At 32.4% G+C, this 14,273-nt stretch overlaps 1 protein-coding gene across 1 annotated transcript; it reads right to left on the reverse strand.

Moving 5' to 3' along the window:
* Nucleotides 1–275: 275 nt before the first annotated feature.
* Nucleotides 276–2,859, reverse strand: LOC120342180 (uncharacterized). Its single transcript, XM_039410897.2, has 3 exons — nt 2,721–2,859; nt 2,145–2,321; nt 276–1,933 (listed from the first exon to the last, which is right to left on the reverse strand). Exons 1-3 carry the CDS (start codon nt 2,802–2,804, stop codon nt 1,298–1,300), a joined length of 897 nt encoding a protein of 298 aa, XP_039266831.2. The 5' UTR covers nt 2,805–2,859; the 3' UTR covers nt 276–1,297.
* Between the last annotated feature and the right edge of the window lie 11,414 nt (nt 2,860–14,273).

Here is a 14,273-nt window from a genome sequence, read left to right on the forward strand (position 1 = left end):
TGATTTCATAGTGTCGTCAGAAAAGCATTTTTTGTTTAATTTTTCTGTCAAGTAATGTAGTTTACGTTATCGCTGTTGGAATTGACAATTTTATTTCATATCAACTTGTCATTAACTGACTGATATTTCTTCTTCTAGTGTTGCATCAAATATATCATTATAAATTTTAATCTCTACTTTTCGAACACCAACGAAACTTAACTAACAGCACCACACTGTTGTACACCACACTACTACCAAATGTGTTAGACTCAGTAAACATAAAATCATATATATACAATATGAAAATTTATTATCAGGTACAGAATAACGCTTAATGAAAACAAAAACAAACCAGTAAGTTTAAAAAAACTTCATAAAAGCTAATATGAACCTCGATGTTTAAAATCTATCTGGAGGGGTTGGATCATGTATACAGCAGATAAAAGGGAACAAAATCAAATTGGAGCAATATTTCAATTATAAGTTCAAGGAAGGCAACTTTCAGAATATTAAAGTTAAAATTTTTCCATCATTCGAGAGGGCGATACTTTAATGTTATAGATTGTAGAAGCAAACAAACTTTTGTTTTTATGTATATTGAAAAAAATAACAAATGAATATTTGAATTAAATTAAAATTCAGCAGCAGTATGGTCGTCTGTTAGGGTAAATGTGTCAACCCTCAGATGCAAGCATGTATCCTGCGCTCTTGATGGGGCTAGCATCTCATTAAAGTGCAAAGTTCTAAATAATTTGCCATCAAACTAGATTAAAATCCAGCAGTTGTATGCAACATAATAATTTCTTATTAAGATGTATGTGTTGGAAGTCATCCTCAAAAACTACGATTTACATTTTAAGATTAGGTTGTTGTCTTCAACAGCCGAAGAAAGACATTGAGACTTGAGTTTAACTATTAGTTTTATAGCTAAAAATGTTTATAATTTCATGAAGACGTTATCAAATAACCAACAAAAGAAACTGGTAGTTTTCAAAATCACCGAGATGAGTTAAACGTTTATATTCTAGTAATTGTATGAAATAGGCTTTTGTTAGATTACAAACTACAAATGCATATATGGGCAAAACAAAACCCACCTAAACGGTGTTAGAGAACAAAAATATTAATCTCACACACAAAGGAGGAAAATATAAAAAGCAATAATAACAATAAATAGCCAAAAAACTCTCAAAACACAGGCGTTATTGAAACAGAATTATTAATATATTGCGTTCATGGCAAAAGTCATTCTATGATTCACTCAATTGGTGAACCCTGACAAAAGTTTGAATGCAACTTCCATACTTTGCATGTTTTATTCTGGATTTTCATTTGTGTCGTCAACAACTGGGATAACTTCCAGGTTCATCTTTTCGTTGTTAATTCCATCATTGAAGGCAATGGGAACAACACTTTCCGGGTTGAAAACGTCAGAAGGGAAGTCAGGGTCAGCGAGGTCAGAAATCATGCCATTTATGTTAGACAGGTCGGGTTCGTTTGGGAAGATTGGGAGAGACGGATTAATAATACCGGGTTCCAAATCATCCATGACATTTTCGCTGGATGAAAGGATCACAGGCTTCATCATTGAGGGATCCAATATCTCGTCATCAGTTTGATTTTCATCTTCTGATGGTTTTGTAGCGTTGTTGGTTTCTGTTGGGATTTCAGAATCTAGATTCGATCCTTCGGTATCGATATCTTCCACATTTTCGTTTTTCTTGTCCAAAGTTTCAATTGGAATGTCGGGCTTAAGGTCAATTCCGATGTCAATTTCCTCACTGATTTGAATCTCGGGGAGCGGTGGGTCAATAATGATGACCTCATTGACAGGCATAGGGTAATCGAGAGGATTGCTGATGTCTAACAAAGGGTCAATCGGTTCTTTGTTGTCGTTGATAACGTTTGGTGCTACCGGCAACATGTCTTCATTCACAGTGACGTCATTTTTCTAAAAAATAATATGAAAATGAATAACTAAAACTAGTGAAGCAAAATAATTTTTGGTGAATTTATTTTTAAAACGGCATGCAGATATCAATGAATTATATCAAATATTTTGAAACAAATTATATTTTAATAACTACACATTAGTTTAACCCACTCTAAAAGTGACGGAAATATTTTCACAGAATCTAAAGTATTCAATTTAGAGATCTTACTTGTTTTTGCTGTTCAATCAATTCTTTAAGCTTGTAGTGTTCTCCCCAGCCCCAACTGCCAATTCCTCCCATTAGGAGCAAGCAAACGATCACCAGCAACCAAGGCACAGCAATGCAACAGACGTTCACTCCTCCTCTCTTACGAGATTTTCCACGCAGCATTGTTTCAGTTGAACCCTGTGTATATTAAGTTAAACATCTTTAAAATCCACTTTTTTTTTAATGAAGTTAAAATTTTGGTACTTTATTACCACTTGTTCTGTCAGTATGTTAAAATCAAAATTGTTATTCAATTACTAGGTATTAAGGTTGAGTGTATCATCAATATTATTAATAATTTAAAATGACCAATAATATAGAATATTTTATATATAGCAAGCGAACAAAAATGAGATATGTTGCGAAACGAAATTAAGACTCAAGAAATTATAAATTACAAAGTTTTTTCATTAAAGAGGGCATTTTTACTCAATTACTTTCATCATGCGCCCCAAATATATAAACATTTTTCAAATTCGATTCGAGTTTTTCGAATGAGCATAGCTCAATTAAATAAATCATTTTTTGAAACCATACCGTTTCCCATTGTCCCTCGGGGTCCGATTCCGTCAAAGGAACCTTTCCGTCATCTTTAACGTTTCCTGATACGTTGTAGACCATGCTGTTCAATCCGTTGGTGAAATTAATTATTTATTTTGCAAATGTACAGTATCGACTAAAATCAAAAAACACATAATAAGCATTTGATATAGGTTTTAAGATATTTGAACGTTTTTCCCAAACGAAATTTATATCGATGTAAATGAACATCACTAGACGCATTGTATAGTTTTTGCTGAAGTGTTTATGAAGTGCTCAGAAAGTTATTGTAGGTTTATGTTACAGAACAGCGTTTCACCTTTTCTGAAAAAATCTTTTCCAACAATCTTGTATTTGGATAATCTACTCTCTGTCTATCTCCGTACCTTTTTATCTATCTCATAATTGACACTTTGATTATTTTTTAAATCAGAGCATTTACATCAAAAAGGGTACAGAACTGTAAAGATTAACTTTCAAAACTCTGGATTAAAATAACATAGTCAACCAATATAGTTACAAGCCCGCACATTTAATATTTCCTCTACATTTCGCAACATATAAAAAATAATGATGGTCTAAACGTCAGACGTAAAATATAAAGCTTGCAGTTGTCAAAAAATTTGACAACGTTATTTGCTATATTCATAAACTATATACGCATATTCGATTTAAAGGCGCAATTTTCCGGTAATTGATGCCAAACCGTTGTCAAATAGGGCTCGTGCTCATCTCAAATTGCGCAGAATTATTAATAATTGATGTTTTTTGAAAGGCAGTGTAATGGCAAACCAGGTCAGAGTAATTTAATTCAACTTTCCAATATTGAACATCACACGGGAGGCGTTTTCAACAAAAATCAGGTAACAGGGTTTCAAGATGTCTAATATATTCAACCAATTCGTTTGTTACACCATACCAAAAAAAAAGAAATAACACAAACCAATGAATAAATACATGCAAATACAAAAAAGTATTCTACGAATTGAACGTATTTGGTGAGATAAACATACAAATTTACGTTTATCAACATTTACAAAAACTTTTTAGATGTCGCTTACACGTCTTTTTACAGTCGGGCGTGCTCGGGCATGTGTAAATTTGCCTCTTTTATAGTAAGTTTACTTCACCTTCATTACTGCTTTTAATTCGATATTGATTGAATTTAATCGAAATATATGACAGTTTTGTAGAACCATAAACGATTTTTCCGATGATGTCATGGTTGTTCGAATTATGTTAAAATTACAATATAAATATAGAAAGAAATTTTCAGTAAATCGAAACTCAAAATTTTTATCACAAACTAATAATAAACTAATATATTTCGTTTCGTTTCATAAAAATATGTTTATCTTACGATGGTAAGGTTGGGTAGTTGCCTATAATTTCTTCGAACATGGCGATGTAGGACTAGCATCATATTGACTTCCTAGACGAGAGCAAGTATACTCTTAAATCTTTCTCTAATACAACCCCTTGGCGTCTTGCCTCTAATGCAATCGCACGTACACACAAATCGTCAAACTACAGACTGATCATATCGACCTGTATATGTGAATATATATTTAAGAGCCTTGTTTCGTCTACTTCCTCATACGTCAATGCATCGTGTGGTGAGACAACGTTTATGAATACTATTGTGGATAAGTTTCTAACGTTTAAACATGGCCCGCGCTTCGAGATACGCAATTTTTCATCCGTTCATCGATGGGTTTAAATATTGCTAGCAAAGCAAGCTTACTAACAAGGAAATGACGTGGGTGCTGTGTGCTATAGAATCATATCACATTAGATATTAGCAAAATTCAGTTTGTTACATGAATGAATTGGTAATCAAATAGAATCTAATTCTGAATCTGTGGTAATAGAATAATTTATTGAAAAAATAATAATTCATTGAAAAAAATATCGAATCTCATTTAGAAAATATGATTTTTGCTATTTGGAATGTATATTTAGCATTAGTGAACTATGCATTGTATTGTGGTTCCCGACTTGTGGATCATTTTCCACCTCCTCCTACTTTTTTAATAATCAATAGGAATTTATTTGTCGGAATATTATATGACTTATTATGGACTCAATAACCAAATGAATAGCAATCACAATCAATTTATAGCCTTGAAATTTTGCTCTGGTGTGGGCAGAGTTTCTCTCGCTGATTTATCGATCTATGAACAAACTTTTTGTATAAGTCATGGTAAATTGATTGCGGTCTTTGTACGAAACATGTGGGATGCAAAATTTTTTTGCAATATTAATATTTATAAAATAATATTTGTATTATTATAGCCTCAAATAACTAGAATTAATCAACAAGCCTTGGATTTCATCGATTTTAAAATACTGGTTCTTATGGGATTGTGGGGCCCGGACGAGAGATAAGTTTAAAAATATTTTTGCAATCTTGAGGTTTGAATTTCCTGTTTCAGCCAACCCGCAACGTTATTTCTGTCACATTGTTCTGGGAATTTTCAATTGTAAAAGAAATTTTAGATAAAACAAAAAGATGGTGAAGTGCATTGTGTAAGCAGACCTGAAAATTTGTTGAGTCATTATGAAACAGAACAAAAATAGACATTTTACTTTCAAGCGCTACACAGGTTTACCACACTATGCAAATACAATCGTGTTTTAAATTCATCCAGCTTGCAAGTATTTTAGAATGAATTCATATCGAAGCAACTAACGTCATCTGGTGAGAATGGAGGTCGGCTTCGTAAAACAAACGATTGACACCATGAACACTGTTTCATTTTTGTGCAATAGGATTTTATTTTAAGAAATTTCCCGGAATACCACGAAATACGTGAATTGAACTAACTAATATGCGATACATGTTACTCAGTATACCACGAGTATCAGAAATTAAGAGAATATTTTTACATCGGATTTATTAGGATCACAATAATCGATTTTCTTAGTTTGAAAGCATATATGTCCGTTTGAATTGTATTTTATAAATTTCGAAATATTTTATCCATATTTTCTGTCGTCATCATCAAGCAGAATATTTCACCAAGAGTGCAAATAAGGTTGATCTTTTGATTCAAAGATAACTAAGCATTAGTAAATGTCGCGCTGCAAATATCATGTAACAATATCGAATAGCTATATGGGATTACTATTTCAGGAAATACGTCAATCGGCGTGGGTTGAAGGATATACCACAGGGAACCCTGATACACTTTGTACGGATATATTTGAGTGTATAACGGTGAAGAATTTTATTCGACAAAGTCCAATCAAATACAGTATATTATTTTATGACAGTGTGTCATATTTAATGAGTCTTCTTAATCGATGAGCGGCTGTGATGCATTTAAATTATAAATGTCATTCAATTGTTTTTATTTTCATATTTTTGTGGGTTTACTAGCATTTCAAATAAAAAAAATTGATCTTCCCAAGTTTCGGCTATGGTGCAATTGTGTTAAGAGAGGAAATTTATAACTATGAACTCTTACCAATATTAGTGAACTGTTTCCTTTTGACTCATAACGCATCGGGAAGTATCAACTCGCAACTGGGAAAACCTGCACGTCAGTACAATTTATTTTAAAAGCAGAATTGCCTTTAATAACATTATTTTAATCATCTAAATTCAATCGGTAAGTTGAAAAATCCCCCAAAACTGAAATATTTGATTCTTTTCAAAGTGGAAATTCGAGTATTTATGCTTTGATATATTTCGTGACATGAAATATAAAGGTTGATGAAATGTATCAGAGAATAAATTTGGCAAGTATGGAATAGTATAGAAATAGAAATAGAACTTTCGTAGAATAATTTTAAAACCGAAATTGCATTTAATAGCAGATCTCGGTAAATTTTTTATTGTTCTAACTTCGATTAGTAGGATAACAAAATACCACAAAAACTTATAGAGTGAAAATGGAATATTTATGGCAAATTTCGTGTCATAAAAATACGTGAAATGGTGTAATGTTTTGTAGAATAAATTTGGTGATTAAAGCAAGCTATAAAAAGTACGTTAAGTTTTCTATCTTATAAAAAGTCATTCCACACTCGATGTCTCAGTCATGGTGCAATAAATATATATTATGGTTAATTTTTTACCATTTTTAAAATTATTGTATAAGAATATACCTTCACGATACAATTCACTATCTTGCCTGAAATTGCTTAAAATAAAATTATAAAAAAAAATTGAACTTTTGTTACAGCTTAGTATTAATTTAAATTTGGTGTCAAGAGTAAGTATCACACCAATTCATTCTAATATGTAAATGTATATTTCAAATTAAATTTAATTAATCTATAATTATTAATATAGAAATTTTAAAATCCTTAAAATAATATACCTCTTGCAAAATACAACGTGTCATTAGAAAAACTGTTTGGGGTATTTTTCGAATTGGTGAACAATTTTTTTTTTTTATAAATTTACATAAGAATGACTCAAAATATATATAAAGGTCAAAGATAAAAGAGGTCACGATCCGAAATAGTTACTTTGTCAACTATCTCATGACATGATAATATAAGTTTAGCATTCAACAGTCAAACCTGTCAAGATATATTGAGTCAATAGGGTTTTATTTGAAATGAATTTGAAAAAATTCTAGTGATTAATGTAATGAATTGATACCGTTCATATATTGCGTTACTACACGTAATATAATACCCGATTATTACACATCAAGCTGAATATCTTGGTTCGACTTAATATTGACACGTATTTCATAATATATTCATACTTTATTTCTAAAATGGCTTTCGATATATGATAATTCTGTTCGGATTTTAATCGACCAAAATCGGTCCATTTGTATATTATCTCTTAATAATTTATTTAGGCCGTCAGGAGACGCTAAAACACAGACACAGAAAAATAAAAAAACGACATCTGGCGGTATTAGTTATATGGAATCAGGAAAATCAGTGTTTACACCGTTCTTGGTCATAATTGGACTCGAAGTTTATATATGAATCGTTGGTTATTATTATGTTGTTGTTATTCTTGTTAGTATTTTATTCTCGTTGTTACGCTTTCCTCGTCAACTACTGGTCCAGTTGCTTTGAGATTTTCAGTGATGAAGGTTGCATTTTTTGCTAGATGGCTATTTCTTTTATTTATTTCAAAATTTCCTGTGGGCCCTATGTGGTTCGTTTTTCACTTCCAAATGCTGTGTGATGACCTCTTTAAAATTAATAAACAATATTTGTAGCGATTTTGCGACCTCTTTCGCGCTACGAGAAAGTTTTTTGACCATAGCGTACAGAATACGAGGTACGGTAAGGTACCATAAAAGGTACGATAGAATACTGCTTCTCTTTGTTTTTCGTGTCCGTATTTTTGAGCATCAATCTTTTTTTTTCAATTGGAGAAGACATCACAAAAACTTTCCTGTTCGAGATCTCTACTTACTAGCGCCGTATAGCAACGTGGGTATTTCTGCAATAGCTCCGACTTTATTCAAACAAATCGTAAATCAATAAAGGTTGGGTTTGGGATAATTTCAGGCCAATGTATCAAGTGTATAAATATCCCATGACAGGCATAACAGGACCACGAGACTACGCATACGTCGTAATCGACAATCGTAATGTAATCTTGGGTAATCGAGATAAAACGCTTATGACAAAGTTGAGGTGAGTTTATTATTTTAATTAACTTTATAGTTTCCGACATAAGAAAGATATTTGGGTATTCCCGTAGTGTGTGTACCAGGTTACGGTTAGGGCATAATTTTATTACGATTTTCCTTATTTTAGTTATATTACGAGGAAATATTCGAGGTTATATTCGGGGAATGTCTTTGTTAGCGAGGTGAACCTGCCCAGGTGTTAGACAACCCCTTGCCCCTAGGTTTCAGTCCTTTCCCACAACTTGATGTTGAGTAGGCAAACAAAATTAGTTACCTCCATATTTGTACAAACACTTCTAGAGCGCCCACATTTGATGAATTTCAGCAACCAATATTTTTCACAAAAACTATACTCTGCTTCAAACGGAGGCGCTGCTGAGATTTCGATAAAGACTTATCCAGCGATTCCATGAATTTAAACGATTGAAACCTTGGTCTATAGCCGAAAATGTCAACCAGTTGATTCAAATATTTGATAGATTAATCGCTTCCGCATCCAGCTGTAACTACAAAATAAAAATAATATGATCATACTAATAGGGATATGTATAGGGTTAATCGACAATCCTAATGTAATCTTGGGTAAAGCCCAAAAGAAAGTAGTTATTTATGACAAAGTTGAGGTGACTATATGACATCAAATAATTTTATTGTTCCCGACTTAAAAACAAAATAAAGAAGATATATATTTGTTGAATTTTGGCACCTCATGTTTTTCATAAAAACTACAATTGTGCTCCGCTTCAAACCATGGCGCTGCAGAGACTTCAAACAATTGAGACTCATCCAGTGATTTCACGACTTTAAGCGGTTGAAGACTTGTTCCATAGACGGAAATGTCAACTAGTTGATTTATATAATTGATTGATTGAATAATCGCTTTCGCATACAACTGTGACTGCAAAATAATATGCTCATACTCAGGGATATGTAGGGTCAATCGACAATCATAATGTAATCTTCTTGGGTATAGCCAGAGCGAAAACATTTAAGGCCAAGTCGAGGTGAGTTTATGATATTAATTAATTTGATAGTTTCCAACAAAAGAAAGATATTTTTTGAATTTCGGCAAAAAATTCATAAAAACTATATAGTACTCATTCATATAATTAAAGACGTGCTTAGTGGTCTCTATGATTTCAAGCGATTGATTTTCATAGGGTAATTATAAAAGTATATTTGTACTCTGCTTCAATCTGAGACTCTGAAATTTTAAACAGCAATGACTTATCAAATGATTCCATGAATTTGAGCGGTTGAAGACTTGTTCCATAGACGGAAATGTCAACTAGTTGATTTATGTAATTGATTGATTGATCGCTTCCGCATCCAGCTTCCGTTAATATTCGTGAACCGTTACATTTAATATTTTACCGCACCATCTGGTATCGAATGGTCGCTTTGATTCTTTCACCACACCATATCTTATGTAAATATCATTCCAACGATGAGTGTTTGGATTAAATGAGTGAACGATTAAAAATGAAACATTGATTCTGATATTGATACTGTATCTTTACCCACGAAGAGGTAAAATGATTAATAATCTCTGTTCTTACATCAGCGACAAGAAAAATACATTTTGAAAATTAGTGAAAAAATAGTGTTTGTATATCGTTTAAATGTATAATGAAATGAATAATCCTATTTTTTTTCGTTGCCCCAGATGGGAAATTCCAAATCGCATCTTTCGATTTATCTATTTGGCTTATTCAAATGTTTAAGGAAATTACTATCAATCAGTTGTTTACCTATTAATCTGAGCTATCGTTCACTGTAATCGCTAATGTTGTTGGTGGTTATGCTTACGCAGCTCATGTTTTCTTCATAATATAGATAGGATTATGCCGGAGAAGCATCCCGCGAATGGGTGAACTAATTATTCTATGTTCCTACATCTGCGACAAAAATGACATTCTAAAAATAAGTGAAAAAATAGTCTGTGTATATCGCCTAAATGTGTAGTGAAATGAATGCTTACTCATGGTAGTAGGTTACGCTACGTAGCGCTTGCTTTCTTCTTGTAATAGGCAGAATTATCCCAGGAAAAAAGCATGTTAGCCTAGCCCTAGACAGTCAATATGAAATACGTGTGCATGTGTGATATTTATTGGGCGATATAATGATATAGTATTCTAATATTCTTGGGTAAATGAATATCAGAAGGAGAGCATTGACATTTTTTTAAACTTGATGGCGACAGCCTTAAAGAACAATAGGAAAAACCAAGGTCGTAGTTTTCAACAGGGGGGGTCTGAAATTTCTATTTGCGAAGTTAAATCGAAACAGTTAGCGGGGCCGGAAACGTGTGTTTTCATGAGTCTTGAGTCTAAAAAACGTTTCAAGATACGGAAAATTGGTAATCAAATTAATGGGTTCCATTTATTTTGGGACACCCAGTTTCTTACTATTGTAAACAATTGCGTATCATACTGACGAGTAAACTTGTTTCTCCCTATTAAATTTACATGTTGTACTACTTTTAGAATTTCGTCAGATTTATATCAGCGTCCAGCAGACCGTGAAATCCGTGGGATTTTGTGATAAACTATTTTGACGCATGAGTTCAAGTCGCTGCGATACGAGCCAGTAAGGCGAACCTTGCTTCGTATATTGACGCTATCTATGAACCCTTGCTGAGCAAAGCAGTCAATAGAATTTTATTATGATTGAAGACATATAATTCTAATTTGATAAAATTTGGATACGTTTGTAACCAACATCAAATTTACCCAAGTACGGTCCGTATATCTCAATGAGGGCGTAAGAATAAGTAAGGTAATATAAACTATACCAGACTGACAATTGTAATGCTTCGCGATACCAGTACTATATAACTTATTGCGAATAAACAAATACCGAACCGCCTCATAATTACCCATCATTATTGACCCTTAATACTTCAGCGTCGTATTTAAAAAAAATAGCATTTTATCATTTGTAAATTCAATATGAAGTTTAGGTGACTCTATCTTATTCAAAATTGGATGTAGTAGCCACCAGAATCTGAATACAGTGGCTAACTCCATCAAAGTTTAACATAAACTTAATCAACTATTTTACCAGTCTTGAACCTTCTCCGTCGATCGAAAAAGTAGTGAAAAGTATGAAAAGAGCAAACAGATAGAAATTGCTGGATAAAAATATGAGTAGATGAACAATATCTGCGATTTTGCGTATATTTGCATATGTTTCTGATTGAAATCCTAGATGAGTTTTTTTGTTGTCTTTGCCTTGCCAACTTTCACCAACTTTTAACTATTTACTACAATCAACAAACCACCAGATTTTTCTAACTTCAAGTGTTTCGCTGTGTAATCTTCCAACATTTGACTATTGTTTATGAAAATTTCCATTTAGCAAAAATAAAGCAAAAAAAAAATAAATACTCAAGTTATTAGAGGTGCGATGTGATGTATGCATACATATGATGCCTCCGTATGAATTACATTTTAGTCAGAAATACTGTAATTGACAATTGTGATATTTTTCCATCCAGGCAGCCATGAATCGATACAACAAGATCCGTAGTTTTAGAAAAATGTTAGTATTCGCTCATTTAATGGATTAAAATGGATAAAGTAATACCACTAACATTTAGAATCCAGAAATGTAATATTTCTAAAATATTCTCATAAAAATATTCTTAAAAATACAGCTTGCGTGCAAGCGATTTAAGCGTTTTGTACCCTAGTCATTGTGTTTGACAATTTCTTGGTACGTTAATTACAGTATTCAAAACCGGATGTCTTAGTGAACGGTGATCGATTTAATGGATCAAAATATCACATTGTGTGTGAAATTTGTAACTTAATTGTAAATAGTGACCTACAGCTGCTATGACATAGAAGAAAATGTGGGTTGGTCAGTAATAATGAATTCCAATTTGACGAATAATTTTATCAATTGCTCAAAATTGTCATATGAAGCCAATATGCGAATAATAATGAGTACGTATAATTTTTTTAAACTCCTAAAAATAATTTCTGTGTTTCTCTGGTCAATAAAAATCTTTTATTTGGCAAAAAGCCAACTTACTTATGGTATTGTATTTTTACTATTTTTGAACTTGTAAGCCCTAATTATTAATACGAAAGTAGCTATTTTGACACTTTTAAAAAATTCGAAACATCCTTGTTATTAAACTGTATAACTTAACTGTATACTTCCAATTTATTTGGTTTTCTACAGCCCAATAACGCCGAGATACACAGAAGCTACATTTACGCTTTGCTATTTTGTGGAATCAAAGAAAGCTTTTTGAGCTTTAGTTCATGAATGGCCAATTATGATCTATTATGATGTGTATACGAAGTATTATTAATTTAGCCGATGAAAGAATAGCAGGATTTTTACGTCTTTGTCGAAGGCTTAAAAAGTTGATGAAGCGTGTACATGGAAATATATTTAGAGTCTCAGCTGGTTTGTTCGTCAGTTTATTGAGTAGTCGATTGTGGGAAGTGCCAGAAGAGAAAATTAGCTATTTCACATTGAGGGGATTAGTTTTTCTCGATTTCAGTCAAATTCTTGATTTTCTACAGTATTATCAAATTGCTGCTATCGACAATGAAATACAGGGTGTCCATAAAGTACGATTACAGTTTCAATTTTGTTATGAAGTCAGTTCTAAATATATCCTAACCAAGTTATTTTTTAATCAGTAATTGTTTAAATATGTTCACCTCATTCAATACATCTAGTAGGGCCAAAACAATATATGGTATCGATAAATTACATTTGTAATTTAAAAAATTTTAAGACGTCATGAACACCCTATATATGAGAATGTAATAGTCTTGTATATCATGAACAAATGCGTTGAAAGGACTGTAAAGCTACCAGCTTTAGTTATACGTGTGCGTAGTAATATTTATAATTATTAATCAAGGTTATAATATTGCATATATATATATATATAAAGATTAACTATTGTTTTTGTAAACGTTTGTATAGAATAAGAAGCCTTCATGTTTACAAAAGACTATATTTACTGACGAAAGAAAATTGCAGTTTACTCGCAGTACAGTCAGTCCCTCGTTCACGCCTCATCAATCACACTTAATTACGAAAATAAGGGTGAATACCCTAGAAATGCGTCAATCTCAAGTTTGATTATACAGACTCCCCAATGTCATTGATAGACCCCTCGTAACGATTCTTGCGCCACAAAACAAAACGAGAATTTGTCGACTGACAATTTTTGAGAAAACCGTGTTTAAATCAACCTAATTCAAGCGAAACCCAACAGAAAGTAGACGCTTCTTCGTGTTATGTGACGTATTTGATTCAAAAATCGCTTTGACTGGATTATTATATATGCCTGGAGGAAATAGCATATGTATTATATAGTCATAATCTGCCCATTCAACACATTTCGTTCGCCATTATTAATATCTTGAGTTATTAGGTTACAATGTTCGCATATAACGGTAGCCTAAAACATAGTAATGAGATACTTAGCCGCGAGCAAAACAATTTTAGGATATTTGTGGTTTGATAAAGATTATTAAAAAATTCGATAATATTTTTCTTCCTAAAAATTCACTTTCGTAACTTTTGAATACAGTATGAAAATTGAGAGGCAGTTCAATCAAACATGGCGGCTCTAGTATATATAATATTGTGAACATTTATTGAGCAATACAAACGATTACTTTTGAATTCAGGTAACTTTTGTGTTTTTGTATACCAATAAAATAGGTTATTACATGAACTTTGGGGATCGAAATCCATTCAATAGCATCACAATGGTGTACGATTGTGGTTGCTTTCTATTGTAAAAGCTATGGGCTCCAGCGTTTAAAAAAATTTCGGATCAGAACGTTAAGCTCGGTATATATTGTGCAGTCGCTAAAGAGGCAGAGAGTATATCACTAATCAGGTATAAATTTTATGAATCGAATCTGTGATACGCCGTGACAATTCGTGTTGATTG

This window comes from Styela clava, chromosome 3, assembly GCF_964204865.1.
Source record: "Styela clava chromosome 3, kaStyClav1.hap1.2, whole genome shotgun sequence".
NCBI classification, from domain to species: Eukaryota; Metazoa; Chordata; class Ascidiacea; order Stolidobranchia; family Styelidae; genus Styela; species Styela clava.